General features: G+C 37.6%; 1 protein-coding gene across 12 annotated transcripts in view; it reads right to left on the reverse strand.

Annotated features, from left to right (window-relative positions):
- The window catches only part of RABGAP1L (RAB GTPase activating protein 1 like), a 754150-nt gene that overhangs the window by 31345 nt on the left and 708797 nt on the right, over positions 1 to 14008 (reverse strand). For 9 of the 12 annotated variants that reach the window (XM_053605154.1, XM_053605152.1, XM_053605153.1 and 6 more), the window contains one exon: positions 5856 to 5948. In XM_053605154.1, coding sequence (XP_053461129.1) covers positions 5856 to 5948 — 93 coding nt within the window. Of the gene's footprint in view, positions 1 to 5385; positions 5682 to 5855; positions 5949 to 14008 lie in introns of those variants that run through there. The other 3 variants (XM_053605157.1, XM_053605156.1, XM_053605164.1) reach the window with 1 other exon arrangement.

Here is a 14008-nt window from a genome sequence, read left to right on the forward strand (position 1 = left end):
CTCTACCAAGGGCGACAAAGTGAGACTCAGTCTCAAAAACAAGTCAACAAAAAAATGGCAGTGAAACAGACCATGGTTTGCAGATTCCTGTTCTATTCTAGCCCACTAATCAATTTTTAAAAACACAAATGGGTTCTAGATGATGTAGAAGCATATTAATTTCCTATAATTTTCTCAGTAATATTTTCAGAGACAGAAAACTTTCTAAAAATTGAATTTTTGGGGTAATTCTGAAGATCATCAATAAACATACTTACAAATTATTAATGTGCCTAACACACTTCTCCCAAGTGGCAAGCATAACGGAATCAGCAGGCCAGCACTGTCAAAAACTACCCGCTCCTTTTAAGCTACATTACTTGAGAAGCCTCAAAAGGATTAGGTTTACATCTTCACCATCCTACAACTGTGAATTTACTGGGTTATCCAAAATCAAAAGACTGGCAAACTTCTAGAGTTCATCATCAAGTTATCACAATCAAATAGAAACCATCTTCTTGCCAGCTGTGGTGGTTCGTGCCTATAATCCTAGCACTCACGAAGGCTGAGGCAGGTGGATTGCTTGAGCTCAGGAGTTCAAGACCATAGCAAGAGTGAGACCCTGTCTCTACTAAAAATAGAAAAACCAGCCAGGCATTGTGGTGGACGCCTGTAGTCATAGCTACTTGACAGGCTGAGGCAAGAAGATTGCTTGAGTCCAAGAGTTTGAGGTTGTTATGAGCTATGATGCCACAAGCACTCTACCCAGGGTGACAGAGTGACACACTGTCTCAAAACAAACAAATAAACAGAAAAAAAACCTCCTATCCCCCCAAAACAAACACATCTTCTTATCTGTTATCATCCACGGAAGCTTTTCATAACATAATATTTCCAAAAACCAACAATAGTTTCTCTGTGATTTGGAAAAAGTAATGAAATTTAAGTTCATTTCCAGTGATTGAAAAGCATTTTTCAAAGATGGCTTCAGTTATCTTGAGTTTCTTGAGTAAGGAAGGGCCCAACACTAAAAAGGGCCCAACGTGTGTGGGGGGGGGCATCCTCCCCTCTTTTTTAATAGGTAAGAAATTTGGCATAAGTTAAACCTCATTTTTCAAGTTTAAAAAAATGTAACAATTGCCCTAAATCATTTCATTAGATATGTAAGGATGGCAAAAAAGTATAATTAAGCTTTACTTCAAATATTTTGTTTGTACTACTTTTCCTATGTATAACTAAATAGCTTAACTTTAAATTTCATGTAGGGACAACTGCTCTACAACAATTAGTACATGCAAAAAAAAAAAAAACTGTGTAAACTTGAGAGGTATCATTTTCTTTCTGTTTCAATTACATTTTGATAAAAAATTTATGATGTCTAACTAACCTCAAGAAAAGTTAAACCTTCCAAATTTAATTATACTGAACATGGATAAGAGAGTTCAATTAGAAATTATGTATTTATAATACCATCTGTGTCCTAAATCCCAGAGAGTTTAAGCATTCCAGATTGTTTCTAGTATTTTCCCATATAGAACAGGTAACCTTTATTATGCTTTGGGAGGTTCGCTGAATTTAATTAATTAGCTGTGTTTTTTAAGGCTTAACCCACATTTGTGCAAGTAGTTCTTTAATTAAATAAGAAAAGGATATCATTCTCCAAAGGTAGACAAAGGCTGCAGTGCTCTAAAAAGTACCATAAATCGATTATGTCACTAGAAAACTAACTTCTCCCATGATGGAAACAATATTTTATTTTCTGAAATCGCTAACTGCTTATTTGTTACTAATTTTTAGCATATACTAAAATAGCTACATATATTGATGAATGTGTGTATTCTGGAAACCTGTACAAAAATGAAAATGTACTTAATGTATTTCTTTCTTTTTCTTCTTCTTTTTTTTTTTTTTTTATTGTTGGGGATTCATTGAGGGTACAATAAGCCAGGTTACACTGATTGCAATTGTTAGGTAAAGTCCCTCTTGCAATCATGTCTTGCCCCCATAAAGTGTGACACACGCCAAGACTTAATGTATTTCTATAGCCAAATAATTATCATTTGAAATCAATCAATAAAGTTACAAATCAAAATATCAGAGTAAACAAATAAATATTACACAAATTTAGCTAGATCCAAGTTAAGAAGGATAAAAAAGAGATTTAGAATAAATATTCTGTGTTGTTCTTCCAATTAAGTTTCCTTTCTGTCTCTTTGAATCTAGTCATGAATAGAATCAGAAGGAGTACATTAAAGGCCATAATTGCGGGGTTCCCTGAGTTTCGAATACAAACGGGTGCCAAGATTAGGTAGCACAGGTAGAGTGTATATGCATACACGTGTGTATGTGTATAACATGTTCTGTTTGGAAATTAATTGGTATCACTAAAAATGAATGTTGGCTTTTCCTCTATAAATAGGGGTAGACATAAGATCAATGGTCATTATTTACTCCAATTTCAACAGGCAAGTCTCCTTCCCATAAATATGTCTTCTACACGAATACTTCTGATGTGACTTGGGGTTCACAAAAGGAAGAAAGTGGGCCAGATACAATCAGCTTGGAACATTCTGGATTTTGCTTAGAGGCAATTTTTTTTGGAGATGTAATTCACATATTATAAAATTCATGTTTCTAAAATGTATAATTCAGTGATTTTAGTATATTCACAAAGTTGTACAATCATCACTGCTACCTAATTCGAGCACATATTCATGACGGTTAGGGTTTTAAAATTTAAATTTATGCCAACCCTATTTCATCTCTTTCTTCGTGGTTGAGATTTAAGTGTTGGCTAAAGTAAGTGAGTACAAAGGTACAACCTGAGAATGTAGATATTTCTTATGCCATAAAAACAGACACAAAGCACATGTTTAGATAGACAAAGCAAGCAATGTGACTGCTGAGGGCTGCTTCTACATTGTGGGATCGTCAATCCCCTTTAGCTCCCGTGTAATAGCCTTTTTATTCATGCCACCACGTCCAAGAGAAATAGCTTTGAACTAAAACATTTCTTGGAACATCTTATGGTATGACGTTTTTAAAAAAAATTCCCATGATCCTCCCAACTCTCTTGTCAGTTGGCAAGCTAGGGGGTAGACATGGCATTTCAAGCAGTATAAATCCTAATGTTGAAGAGAGGTTGTTACTGAACAAGTTCTCAGTGCCTTCAAAGATCTTCCTAAATTATTCTTAAGAGTTTTCATTAGTAGGACTGCTAGTCTCAGACTTACGAATTACAAACAAAGCACTCATTCCCTGGACAGAGATCTTATTCTTGATGGGATTAAATTTAGAAAATGTTAAAAGATATTTTCTAAGATACACCACAACTCTAATTAAGATAATTATAATTAGTTTCCTTTTTTTAGTTTTGCAAAAGGAATTTATCAGGAAGATAATTATAATTAGCTTCTAAAACTACATATTGATCATCTAAAAAACTCAATCTCTTAATAGTTGGAAACTGCGTTGTTAATTGCCACATTGAAAATGTAATTACAATTTGAGGGCTATGAATTTGCCAAGTATATCACCAGGAAAAATGCCTAAATGTTTTAAAACAGTATAGAAAAAAGGGTATAGAGATATTACTTAGATAATGTAGACAAGCTTATTATAATAATACAAAAGAAAGATCTGACATGTGCAGTTAAGAAGCCAAAACACTTGAACTTAAAATAGCTGCTTTAAAAACAGAAAAAGTTTAATTCTACTTGTGATCCCTCAATAAAAACTATACACACTGACAATCTTACAGGTTATAATGTTGTATGTAATAAGTACTTAAAAAATAATATGCTTCATACTACTTATTTATGCATACCTGCTTTGAAGTCAAAAGGATTTCAGACACAATAATAAGTTTGCTTTTAAATGTGCTTCCTTGCTCTCTCTTTCATTTTAAAACACTCTTCTCAGATTTTATGTATAATGACAGCAGCAATAAGAAAATTGGAAAGATACAAGCAGTAGGAAAGCTTCATTCTGGATGCTCAATAATATTTATTCTATAATTACTACCTTCAAGCCTTTCTAAAGCAGCATGCTATGTGACTTACATATAAATTGGTTATATGGAGGGGATAGTGATGGTGGGAATTAGCTTCAAACCCTATCTTTTAGCACTGTATTGGTTAACAGTTATCTACAATAGCAGAATGTGGGATTTTATCAGTTCTTTTTTTTTTTTTTAAGACAGAGTTTCACTATGTCGCCCTCGGTAGAGTGCCGTGGCATCACAGCTCATAGCAACTTCAAACTCTTGGGTGTACGTGATTCTCTTGCCTCAGCCTCCCACGTAGCTAGGACTACAGGTGCCCAGCACAATGCCCCGCTTTTTGTTGTTGTTGTTGCAGCTGTCATTGTTGTTTAGCAGGCCCGAGCTGGGTTTGAACCTGCCAGCCTCAGTGTATGTGGCTAGTGCAGTAACCACTGAGCTACAGGCGCCAAGCCAGGATTTTATCAGTTCTTGGGGCAGTTCTATAAGCAAGAGGAGACCGCTGAGTAGCAATACTTGGAAGAAATACAAGGATGATCAAAGAGGGACTGGAGGGACAGACCCATATCAAGTAATATTATTCTAGTAAAACTTGGATAATTCATAGTAGGAGGTTTCATAAAACTAATAGCAACCATTTATTGAACACCAAAGAATGTGCTGAGTAACATACAATACCCCTCATCCTCACAATAATCTGTTAAGGAATACTCCCTTTACATATGAGGAAGACATTCGATAACTAGCCCAACATAGTGAACAGTGGCATAGGGATTAAAACCCCCAACTCAGATTCCAAATTCAGTGCTCCAAAAAGAAAAAGAGCAGGATTTGAATGCAGGGCTGTCTGACCACAAAATCCATACTCCTGCTACCACGTGCCTTTAAATTCAGCAACAGAGACAAGATGAACTGTGGACTGCCCATATTCAGCTCTCTGGCCACATAAAGGCAATCCTAATTACAAAGTGGAAGTCACCTCACTGTGGGTGATTTAATAATGCCACCACAGTACTTTTCTTGGTAGAACATTTTAGCATTGGTACTCGGAGCAGAAAACACAATATTCTTTTATCTTACTGAACTGATGTGGAGGGGGAGGGAACTGTTATACATCTGTATAAATCAGTAAAATTAAAACATGTTGAAGAGAGACCACAATATTTCATTAAAAAAACAAGTTGGAAATTAGTATTTCCTAACACTGCACCCTGGCAAGAGTGTTGCTAATTATCATTGAAGAGATTGATCCTCATAAATGGTTGAATTTTTTTAAAAAATGCTGCAATTAACTAAGATATTAAACTAAAATAATTTGATTCTGAAACTGCAACCTGTAAGTCAAATGTCACTGTTATTCCTATATTCATTTGTGGAAATAAATGTTGCAATAAACACCATTACTATGCTCCATATACCTTTGTGGTTTTTATTTTTCCTTTCAAGTGAGTTTGTATTTTAACATTTGCTACACACAGAGGTAAGTTTCAAACATCCTTGTGCCAGTCTTGGAATAGTTCACCTTCTAAAAGTCTTTGTGGATGTGACCAGGCACAGTTAAGACCGTATTGCCATTTTCCTTTTTTTCCTCATGTTTGAAAGTAGAAAGCCACTTTCTCTCTTTTTCCCTCTCTTTCTTTCAGCTTCTTATGAAGATTCCCCGTATAAATGCAACAGCTGGAGTTACCTACAAATATACAAACTGAAAAAGAAGAAATATTATGTTTGGCTACTTAGGAGTCTCCTGAAATAAAAGCATACCTGGACAGTTGGCATGACCAGAGAGTGTCTAAATCAGTCAAGGAGAAACACAGGGAATTGAACTTGTCATACTGCTGCTTTAGGTGCTTTGACAGGCGCCAAGTGCCTCCCATACCTTGTATCTATCCATCGGGTCTTCCTGCTGCAGCTGACTCTCTCGCATTGCCTGATATTCTTTCTCATATTTCTTCAGCTTCTTGGTTGGTACCTGCAGGGATTGGAGAGAAAGCACGTTAGACAAGGACATGATTTAGGGAAAAAAATATGCAATGTGTTTCCCAATTAAGTGTCTGGCATTCTAAAGGAGGAAAATCTAGATTCTAGAGCTAGGGTTGGCAAACTTTTCCTATAAAGACCCAGATAGTATACATTTTAGGCTTTACGGACTATAGGTCACAACCATTCAACACTGTTGTCATTACATAAAAGTTGTGGCTGATACAAAAATGAACGAGTATGGATGTGTTCCAATAAAACTTTAGTTACAAAACAGGCCATAATTTGTCCACTTCTACAAAATTGCTGATGTCTTGACTTTTTCTTGTTAATATATTTAATAGGCTATTAATTTTAACTATCTTTATGTATAATTCATTGATGGAAAAATATTTTATAGGAAAAACTGAGCACACTGAACACTCAAAGAAATGTAAGATTGTTATGCTATATGTGACAATAGAAAATCATCTAAATAACTCATCTCTTTCTTGCTAAAGTTATGTTATCATCAAAAGATAGTAGTTTACTCTTTTCTGAAAAAACACTAGAATCTTACAGAGTCTGAGAATGCTAAAAATAAATAAGCATAACACACTATAAAGGCCCTTGGTAACCATTTAACCTCTTTTAGCTGGGCGCAGTGGTGCACACCTAGAGTCCCAGCTACTGGGAAGTCTGGGAAGCTGGATCACTTGAACCCAGGAGCAGAGGCTGCAGTGTGCTGTGACCATGCCCGTGAATAACCACTACACTCTAGCCTGGGAACCATAGCAGTAACTGTCTTTAAAAATACATAACCTCCCTTAGTTTGTTTCTTCATCTGTAAAATGACAGGTAAACAAATTTCTACCCGATAATGAGGTAACGTAGGTAAAGTATCTAGAACAGTGCCTGTCCATGGAAATTTAAAACATTTTTAAAATAAGCATTCAATCAAAATCAACGTATTTGATTCCATATTACAGATTATATCTATTTTTAGCCTCTCCTTAGACAATCAAAATCAAATGTATAATTCCTTTAAATAAAATTTTTTCCTTAATGTTCAGGTCCTAAAATAAGTGATGAGAAATAAAGGAAAATCATTTTTTGTTTGTTTTAAGATTATAAACATGCTATTTTGCTGACTTCCTGAGGACTCAGGAAAGGGAAGAATGCTGAGTTGCTCTCAGTATCTGCTAGGAAACCTACCGAAGCAATTGCCCCATCCTAGCCCTTTAACAGAATGTTTACTGTTGAATTCAAACTACGATATTTAGAAAACGTTTACATATGTGTGAGAGAGAGCAAAAGAAAATGGAAAGCACTAATATAAAATGTTCTTCCAGTTTTCTGGGATGAAGACAGTTTCAATTCTCTGGAATCTAGCCAGAGAATTTGTTAAATAAAAACCAAAGACACAGGTGCCATTCCCCATTTGATTCTAATTACTGTACTTTGTTTTTCTCATTCGGGAGCCCTGTGAAGTACTAAAATTATCTGCTTTTGACAACAATTGGGAAGTTTCACAAACTCAATCAAACCCAATAGATATTGCAGACCGTTCAATAACCACAATGAGAATATTCGTCTGGCTAATTGGGGAATGTCTCCCCAAAGAAAGAGAACATGTCCCAGGGTGTAAATGGATTCCAAAGCCACTGTTGAATGCTGTCATGAGAAACACTAATTTTTTTTTTTTTTTTTGAGACAGAGTCTCATTATGTTGCCCTGGGTAGAGTGCCATAGCATCACAGCTCACAGTGACCTCAAACTCTTGGGCTTGAGCGATTCTCTTGCCTCAGCCTCCCAAGTAGCTGGGACCACAGGTACCTGCCACAACACCTGGCTATTTTTTGTCGCAGTTGTCGTTGTTGGTTAGCTGGCCCCTACCGGGTTCGAACCTGCCAACTTTGGTGCATGTGGCTGGTGCCGTAACCACTGTGCTACGGCACTGAGCCAAAACACTAATTTCTTTATCACTCATCTCCAGAGACCTTCAGCTGTACGGTGACCAACTAAGAAAGGAAAGCACCACTTGCCTATTACGGAGCCTCACAGATCATGACATCAACAGGGGAAATACACATGATCATGTGTAACAAGACAATGACATTATTTTTCTAACAAGACAATGACATTATTTTTCTTGGCTTTGATAGTGGTCTCAAGTTCCTGTAGTATTCTTTTCTCTATATGCATTATATTTCAGAGAACAAAAAATAGCCTCTTAAGGTGAAGTTGCAAATCACTAGCACTGAAGTAGTCCTGGATTGACACAGACAAGGGATGTCTCTGGGTTTTAAGCAGTGGCAAGGTATCTCACATATTTCCACAGAAGCAGGAGCAGGGCTCCATTCACCCACCAGATAGGAAATATTTCAATATTTTTGCAACTGGAATACCATACCACCAGGTACCAGGCTGAATAGCACTCCCATGTGGAAGTATTTTCTACAGGGTTCTAAAGTGGATCCATTTATCAGTTACTGAATTACATATTGCAGGCTTGTCCCTGCAGAATTCTTCTGAAACCATATTTTTAATATTTAAACTATTACCACATTCTTTTCACATGTAAAAGGGGGTCCTTTTAAAAGTCAGTCTTGTTACCTATGTTAAGAGGTTTGTATTTCAAAGTAAAATGTAAAAAAAAATGCATTAAACACTCTCAGTAAGCTAATCCTTTCCCATCTGGCTGAGATTCTAGGATGTTTGGCTTCATCTTGTTCAGGGAAACAGAGCAGGTTCCCAGAACAATATGTTGCTAGGAAACCTTCCAAGCTTATTTATCTTGTGCTGTGGGGTGATACGGAGCATCCACCTGTGATTGGCACAATGCGAAAGGGGGGAAAGGGTGGAGGAGGAAGAGCCAGGAGAGCTGCTTGCGACTTTCATTATTTATGAAGTAAGCAAAGAAAACATACTCTCAGTTTTTTAAACTATATTTCAAGGCAAAGTTTATTTTAGGGAATATAAAGCTTGAAATTTTTGCCAGAAAAAGGGATAAAAACCTCTTCAGTATATGTAGTTGTCATTAAAAGAAAAAAAAATCATTAGAATTGAAACAACCGATAAGTAAGTATGGACTTGAAGAAGGTAAGAATAATCAGTTCTTTACAATGTCTACCTGATTTGGGGTCCTGTCTTACCAACTGCCTGCCCCCCACCTTTCTAGTACTTCCTATTTTGCTAAGTTTAGGAAATGCTCTCAAAGAATCTATAATTGTGTGATGAATGCAACTAATAATGAACATTCACTTTGAAAAAATATTTATCAAAAACAACCAACCAAACAGAAAAAGAAAAAAAAAAAAGGATATCCAATCATGACAAGACCACCCCTAACAACTATGACAACAATCATTTAAATAATCAGCCAAGGCTTGTCATTTTATGCTTGGTAACTACATTTAGGTAAAGCAGTATTTAAAATAGAACTGGTGTTTTTACCTTTTGAATTGTTTTATGAGGTTTAGAGATATTTCACACTGTGTTTGGCCCTGTATTTAAGTCCTAACATAAATTCTATTTACACCAGTGGTTCTCAACCTGTGGGTCGTGAGAACCACTGATTTATACAGAATTAACAATTGGAGCTGGAGGGAGGTCTGGAGACTGTATCTGGTGCAATCCCTTTCTTTGGGATGAGGATGCTGAATGATTGTGGTTAGAGCCCTGGGCAGGGCCAGCTATCACAGCGGAGTGCACAGGGGTCCAGCTGGGTCTACAGGCTCTCTGGTCTGCACTCAGCTCTTCTCTATTGCTAGGCCACCTCTCAGGTGAAGCGTTTCCCAAAGTATAGTCATTTGAAGACCACTTTCATTATTTTTGCCGTAGCCACAGACATTTTACTTACTATTTTTTCTTTAAATTAGCTATTTTTATATGCATACTTATTTTACAAGGAAGCAGTCATTTTGGAGTCAATATAGACAACCATGGTAGCCAGAATAATGGCCTCCCCAAAATGTCTGCCTTCTCATCTGCAGAACATGTGAATATATTACCTTACACGGTAGAATGGATTTTGCAGATGTGATTAAGGTTAAGGTCCTTGAGATTGGAAGATTATCTTTCAGCAGTTCTCAACCTGTGGGTCGCAACCACTTTGTAAAAATGAAAATATACCCTGCATATCAGATATTTATATTACAATTCATAACAGTAGCAAAATTACAGTTATGAAGTAGCAACAAAAATAATTTTAGGGTTGTTCGTCACCACAACATAAGGAATTGTATTAAAGGGTCGTGGCATTAGGAGGCATTAGGAAGGTTGAGAACCACTATCTAAGACTTAGATGATCTGGATGGGCCCAGTGAAATCATATGAGTCGTTCAGGACTTCACTCAGAGGGAGAGGTTACTACTAAAGAAAGGTCAAAGAAATTTGATATTGCTGCCTTTGAAGGTGGAGACGTACAGAGGTCCACAAGCGAAGGGATGTGGGCCATTTCCAAAAGCTGGAGAAGACATGGAAATGGATTGTCCACCAAGAACCTCCAGAAAAGGAAGCTTCCCAGTGAGACCCACGTAAGAATTCTAACTCACAGAACCATAAAATAATAAATTTATGTTCTTTTAAGTAGCTGAGTTTGTAGTTATTTGTTATGGTAGCAACAAGAAACTAAAACGAAATATTATAAATAAGTCGCAAAATGTTCACAAACAAATCTCAGTTGAAAGTCTTAACACTTCTGTTGAAATCAAGATTAAAAACTCCCAGGTGGCACCCATAGCTCAGTGGGTAGGGCACTGGTCACATACACCCAGGCTGGCGGGTTGGAACCTGGCCCAGGCCAGCTAAACAACAATGACAAGTGCAACAAAAACAAAAAATAGCCAGGCATTGTAGTGGCAGCCTGTAGTCCCAGCTACTTGGGAGGCTGAGGCAAGAGAATCACTTAAGCCCATGAGATTGAGGTTGCTGTGAGCTATGAGACTACCGTACTCTACCAAGGGCAACATAGTGAGACTTTGTCTCAAAAAAAAAGGATAAAAACTCCCCTGCCCTTTATTTTATAACTGCAAATTCTATCAATATAAAATAAACTGTGAACTGTTAACCCTTATGCAATAAATACCAGAATACCAAACTAGACAGAAGTAAGCCAAAGTTAAAAACAACTGTCCCTCCAACCAATGTGCACATTCACTTGATCCTTTTCTGCTTTGTCTCTTATGTGTGGTATTTATTAAGTTGTCCCCAGCTCCTGTGGAAGATTTGCACAATGTCCACTGATATTTTCTGTTGTATTTTATTGTACTCCATTTTTTTTTTTTGTGACAGTCTCATTGTATCGCCCTCGGGTAGAGTGCCGTGGAGTCACATGGCTCACAGCAACCTCTAACTCTTGGGCTTACGCAATTCTCTTGCCTCAGCCTCCCCAGCAGCTGGGACTACAGGTGCGCGCCACAACGCCCGGCTATTTTTTTGTTGTTGTTGCAGTTTGGCCGGGGCTGGGTTTGAACCCGCCACCCTCGGCATATGGGGCTGGCACCCTACTCACTGAGCCACAGGCGCCGCCTGTACTCCGTTTTTAAATGCCTCTTCAGACCCTCTAAAATGATTTCATGACCAGGACTTTGATGGACACTGCACCTAATCAAAAAGGCTTTCTCATCTCTGGTACACTCCTGATGTCACTACCCAGTGGGTTGGACTTCTAAATCACTGGGGAAGCTTTATTAACTCCACTCCTTGTCACCAAAACTCTTTCCTGGCACTTAATGATGACAGTAGGTCCTATTCAGGTTACCAGGAAATTAAAAAAAAAAAAAGCCTGGTACATTTAAGACAAAGGGGAGAGGTGGGGGGCATCGTGAGGGGGTGTTAAGCAATGACCTTTAATAACAGGAAAAGAGAAAACACAGTGATTACTCACTTGACTGAACTCTTTCCCAGGGTCAGTCATGCTACACTCAGCTGGAGACAGGGGAGGGCAAGACTGAGACGGATACTCCCCACTTTCTTCATTCCCGGTGCTCTCTGTCTTCTGATTTCAACTCAACTTTCTTATTTTTATATATGACTGCTAGATTGAATATGCTATTTTTGTTGCCTACCAGTTAATTTTTGATGAATCTGCCTAATAATCTTTATCTTAGTAATCATAACACAATGAGCTTATTGTCCTGTTTTGTATTTTTACTTTCATCGTCTCATTTTTAATATTTATTAATATTTGAAATTCACAGGCATTAATTCTTTTTAATAAAACATAATTCTACTCTTACATATAAGATTTGGTTAGGTTTCCTTATTATTAAAAGGGATCTTTGTACATTTAGGAGCTCAAGTACTTTCAACACCACTTTAGATAGTAATTAATGGGGTAAAAGAACTCTTAACATAACTAATTTGGAACACACCTATTTTACTAACATAAGGAAATTTGTACACAGAACAGAGAAAAATGACACAACATGGCAGAATATAAACATGAATATTTTTCAACCTGGCCTATGCTCTATAAAGGATATGGCATGACCTTTGGTATATCCTCATTTTATCAGTCATGTATCAATTTTATGAAAAGTTGTTTTTCTCATTTACGTAGAGAAAAGAATTTAGGTGCTACCAGAGTTTCTTAAGGTAAGGTACTGTTGGCACTTTGGGTGGAACAATTTTGGTTGTGGTGACTGCACGGCCCATTTCCGAGACCTCGTGCCCCTGGCTGCATTTATCATTTCACCTATTAAACGGCCACAGTGCCCTCTTGTCATTGTGACACCCAGGAAGCCCACACATCATTCCAAACCAGGGCTGGGTACTGGAGGCTGGGAGGTTTGAAGGGTAGAAGCCTGAGAACATGTGGTATTTGTATTGAGAATCACTGAGAAGCCAGGAACAGCACACAAGGTTTTTAGCATCACACTATATTCTGATGTCTGCTTCCCTCTGCTCTGTTATGGATTGGCATTAAGAAAGGTATGAGATGGTATGTGGCTCACACCTATCATCCTAGCACTTTGAGAAGCTGTAATGGGAAGATCGCTTGAGGCCAGGAATTTGAGGTTGCAGCAAGCTATGACAATGCCACTGTATTTTAGCCGGAGAGACAGACCAAGACTCTGTCTCAGAAAATAAGAAAAAGAAAAGAAAGGTAGGGGAGTCTTTCATGTTAAAAAATTTTCTAACAGTTTTAAATCAATAACTTAAACAAATCTATATTTAGGTTCAGCACCTGTAACACAGTGGTTACAACACCAGCCACATACAACCGAGGCTGGTGGGTTTGAACCCAGCCCAGGCTAGCTAAACAATGACAGCTGCCATAAAAAAAATAACCGGGCATTGTGGCAGGCACTGTAGTCCCAACTACTTGGGAGGCTAAGGCAAGAGAATCGCCTGAGCCTAATAGTTGCTGTGAGCTGTGATGCCATAGCACTCTACTAAGGGAAACATAGACTCTGTCTCAACAACAACAAAAAAATCCATACAACAGTTCTGTCAAGTAAGTATTACTAAAAAAAAGGTAACTTGGCCAAGGTCATAAAGCTGGTAAAGAGTCAGAAATAGGATCCAGTTGGCCACAGACCCTACTGCCTTTAGCTACTTTGCTACTTCAACTGCTTTGCTCTCCTGCCTGGGACTAGATGATTAAGGCAAATAATGCTCAGAACATGTGTAATTACCATGTAGTTTCATGGGTGCAATAACAGATGTTCATAAAATGTACAAAGATGATCAAGTAGAAATTTGTGGGTTGTGGGTTGGGAGATGCGGTGATGCAGAGAGGGGAAAGCATCTCAGGGAGGAAGATTTTCATGATGACTGGTTTACACAAGCTTCTTTGCCCAATTAAAAAATACAGCATTTCCCCTGTGCTCAAATTTAATATTGGACTAGTCAGTAAGAGCGATTATTCTCAGCTTGATGAATCTGCTTCTCTATTTCAGAAATTAAAAATACAAAAATAAGTATTGGTAGATACAGATGGTGGTAAAGTGAATCACTGTTTATTATTATTTTTACAGGCTGGTATGACTGAGGTTAATATTTTCCAAAGTTAAGATTTCTGGTGGTCAGAAGTTCAAGTGCCTAAAATATTAATAGGCCCAAAGT

The sequence above is a fragment of the Nycticebus coucang genome, chromosome 10 (genome assembly GCF_027406575.1).
Source record: "Nycticebus coucang isolate mNycCou1 chromosome 10, mNycCou1.pri, whole genome shotgun sequence".
NCBI lineage: Eukaryota > Metazoa > Chordata > Mammalia > Primates > Lorisidae > Nycticebus > Nycticebus coucang.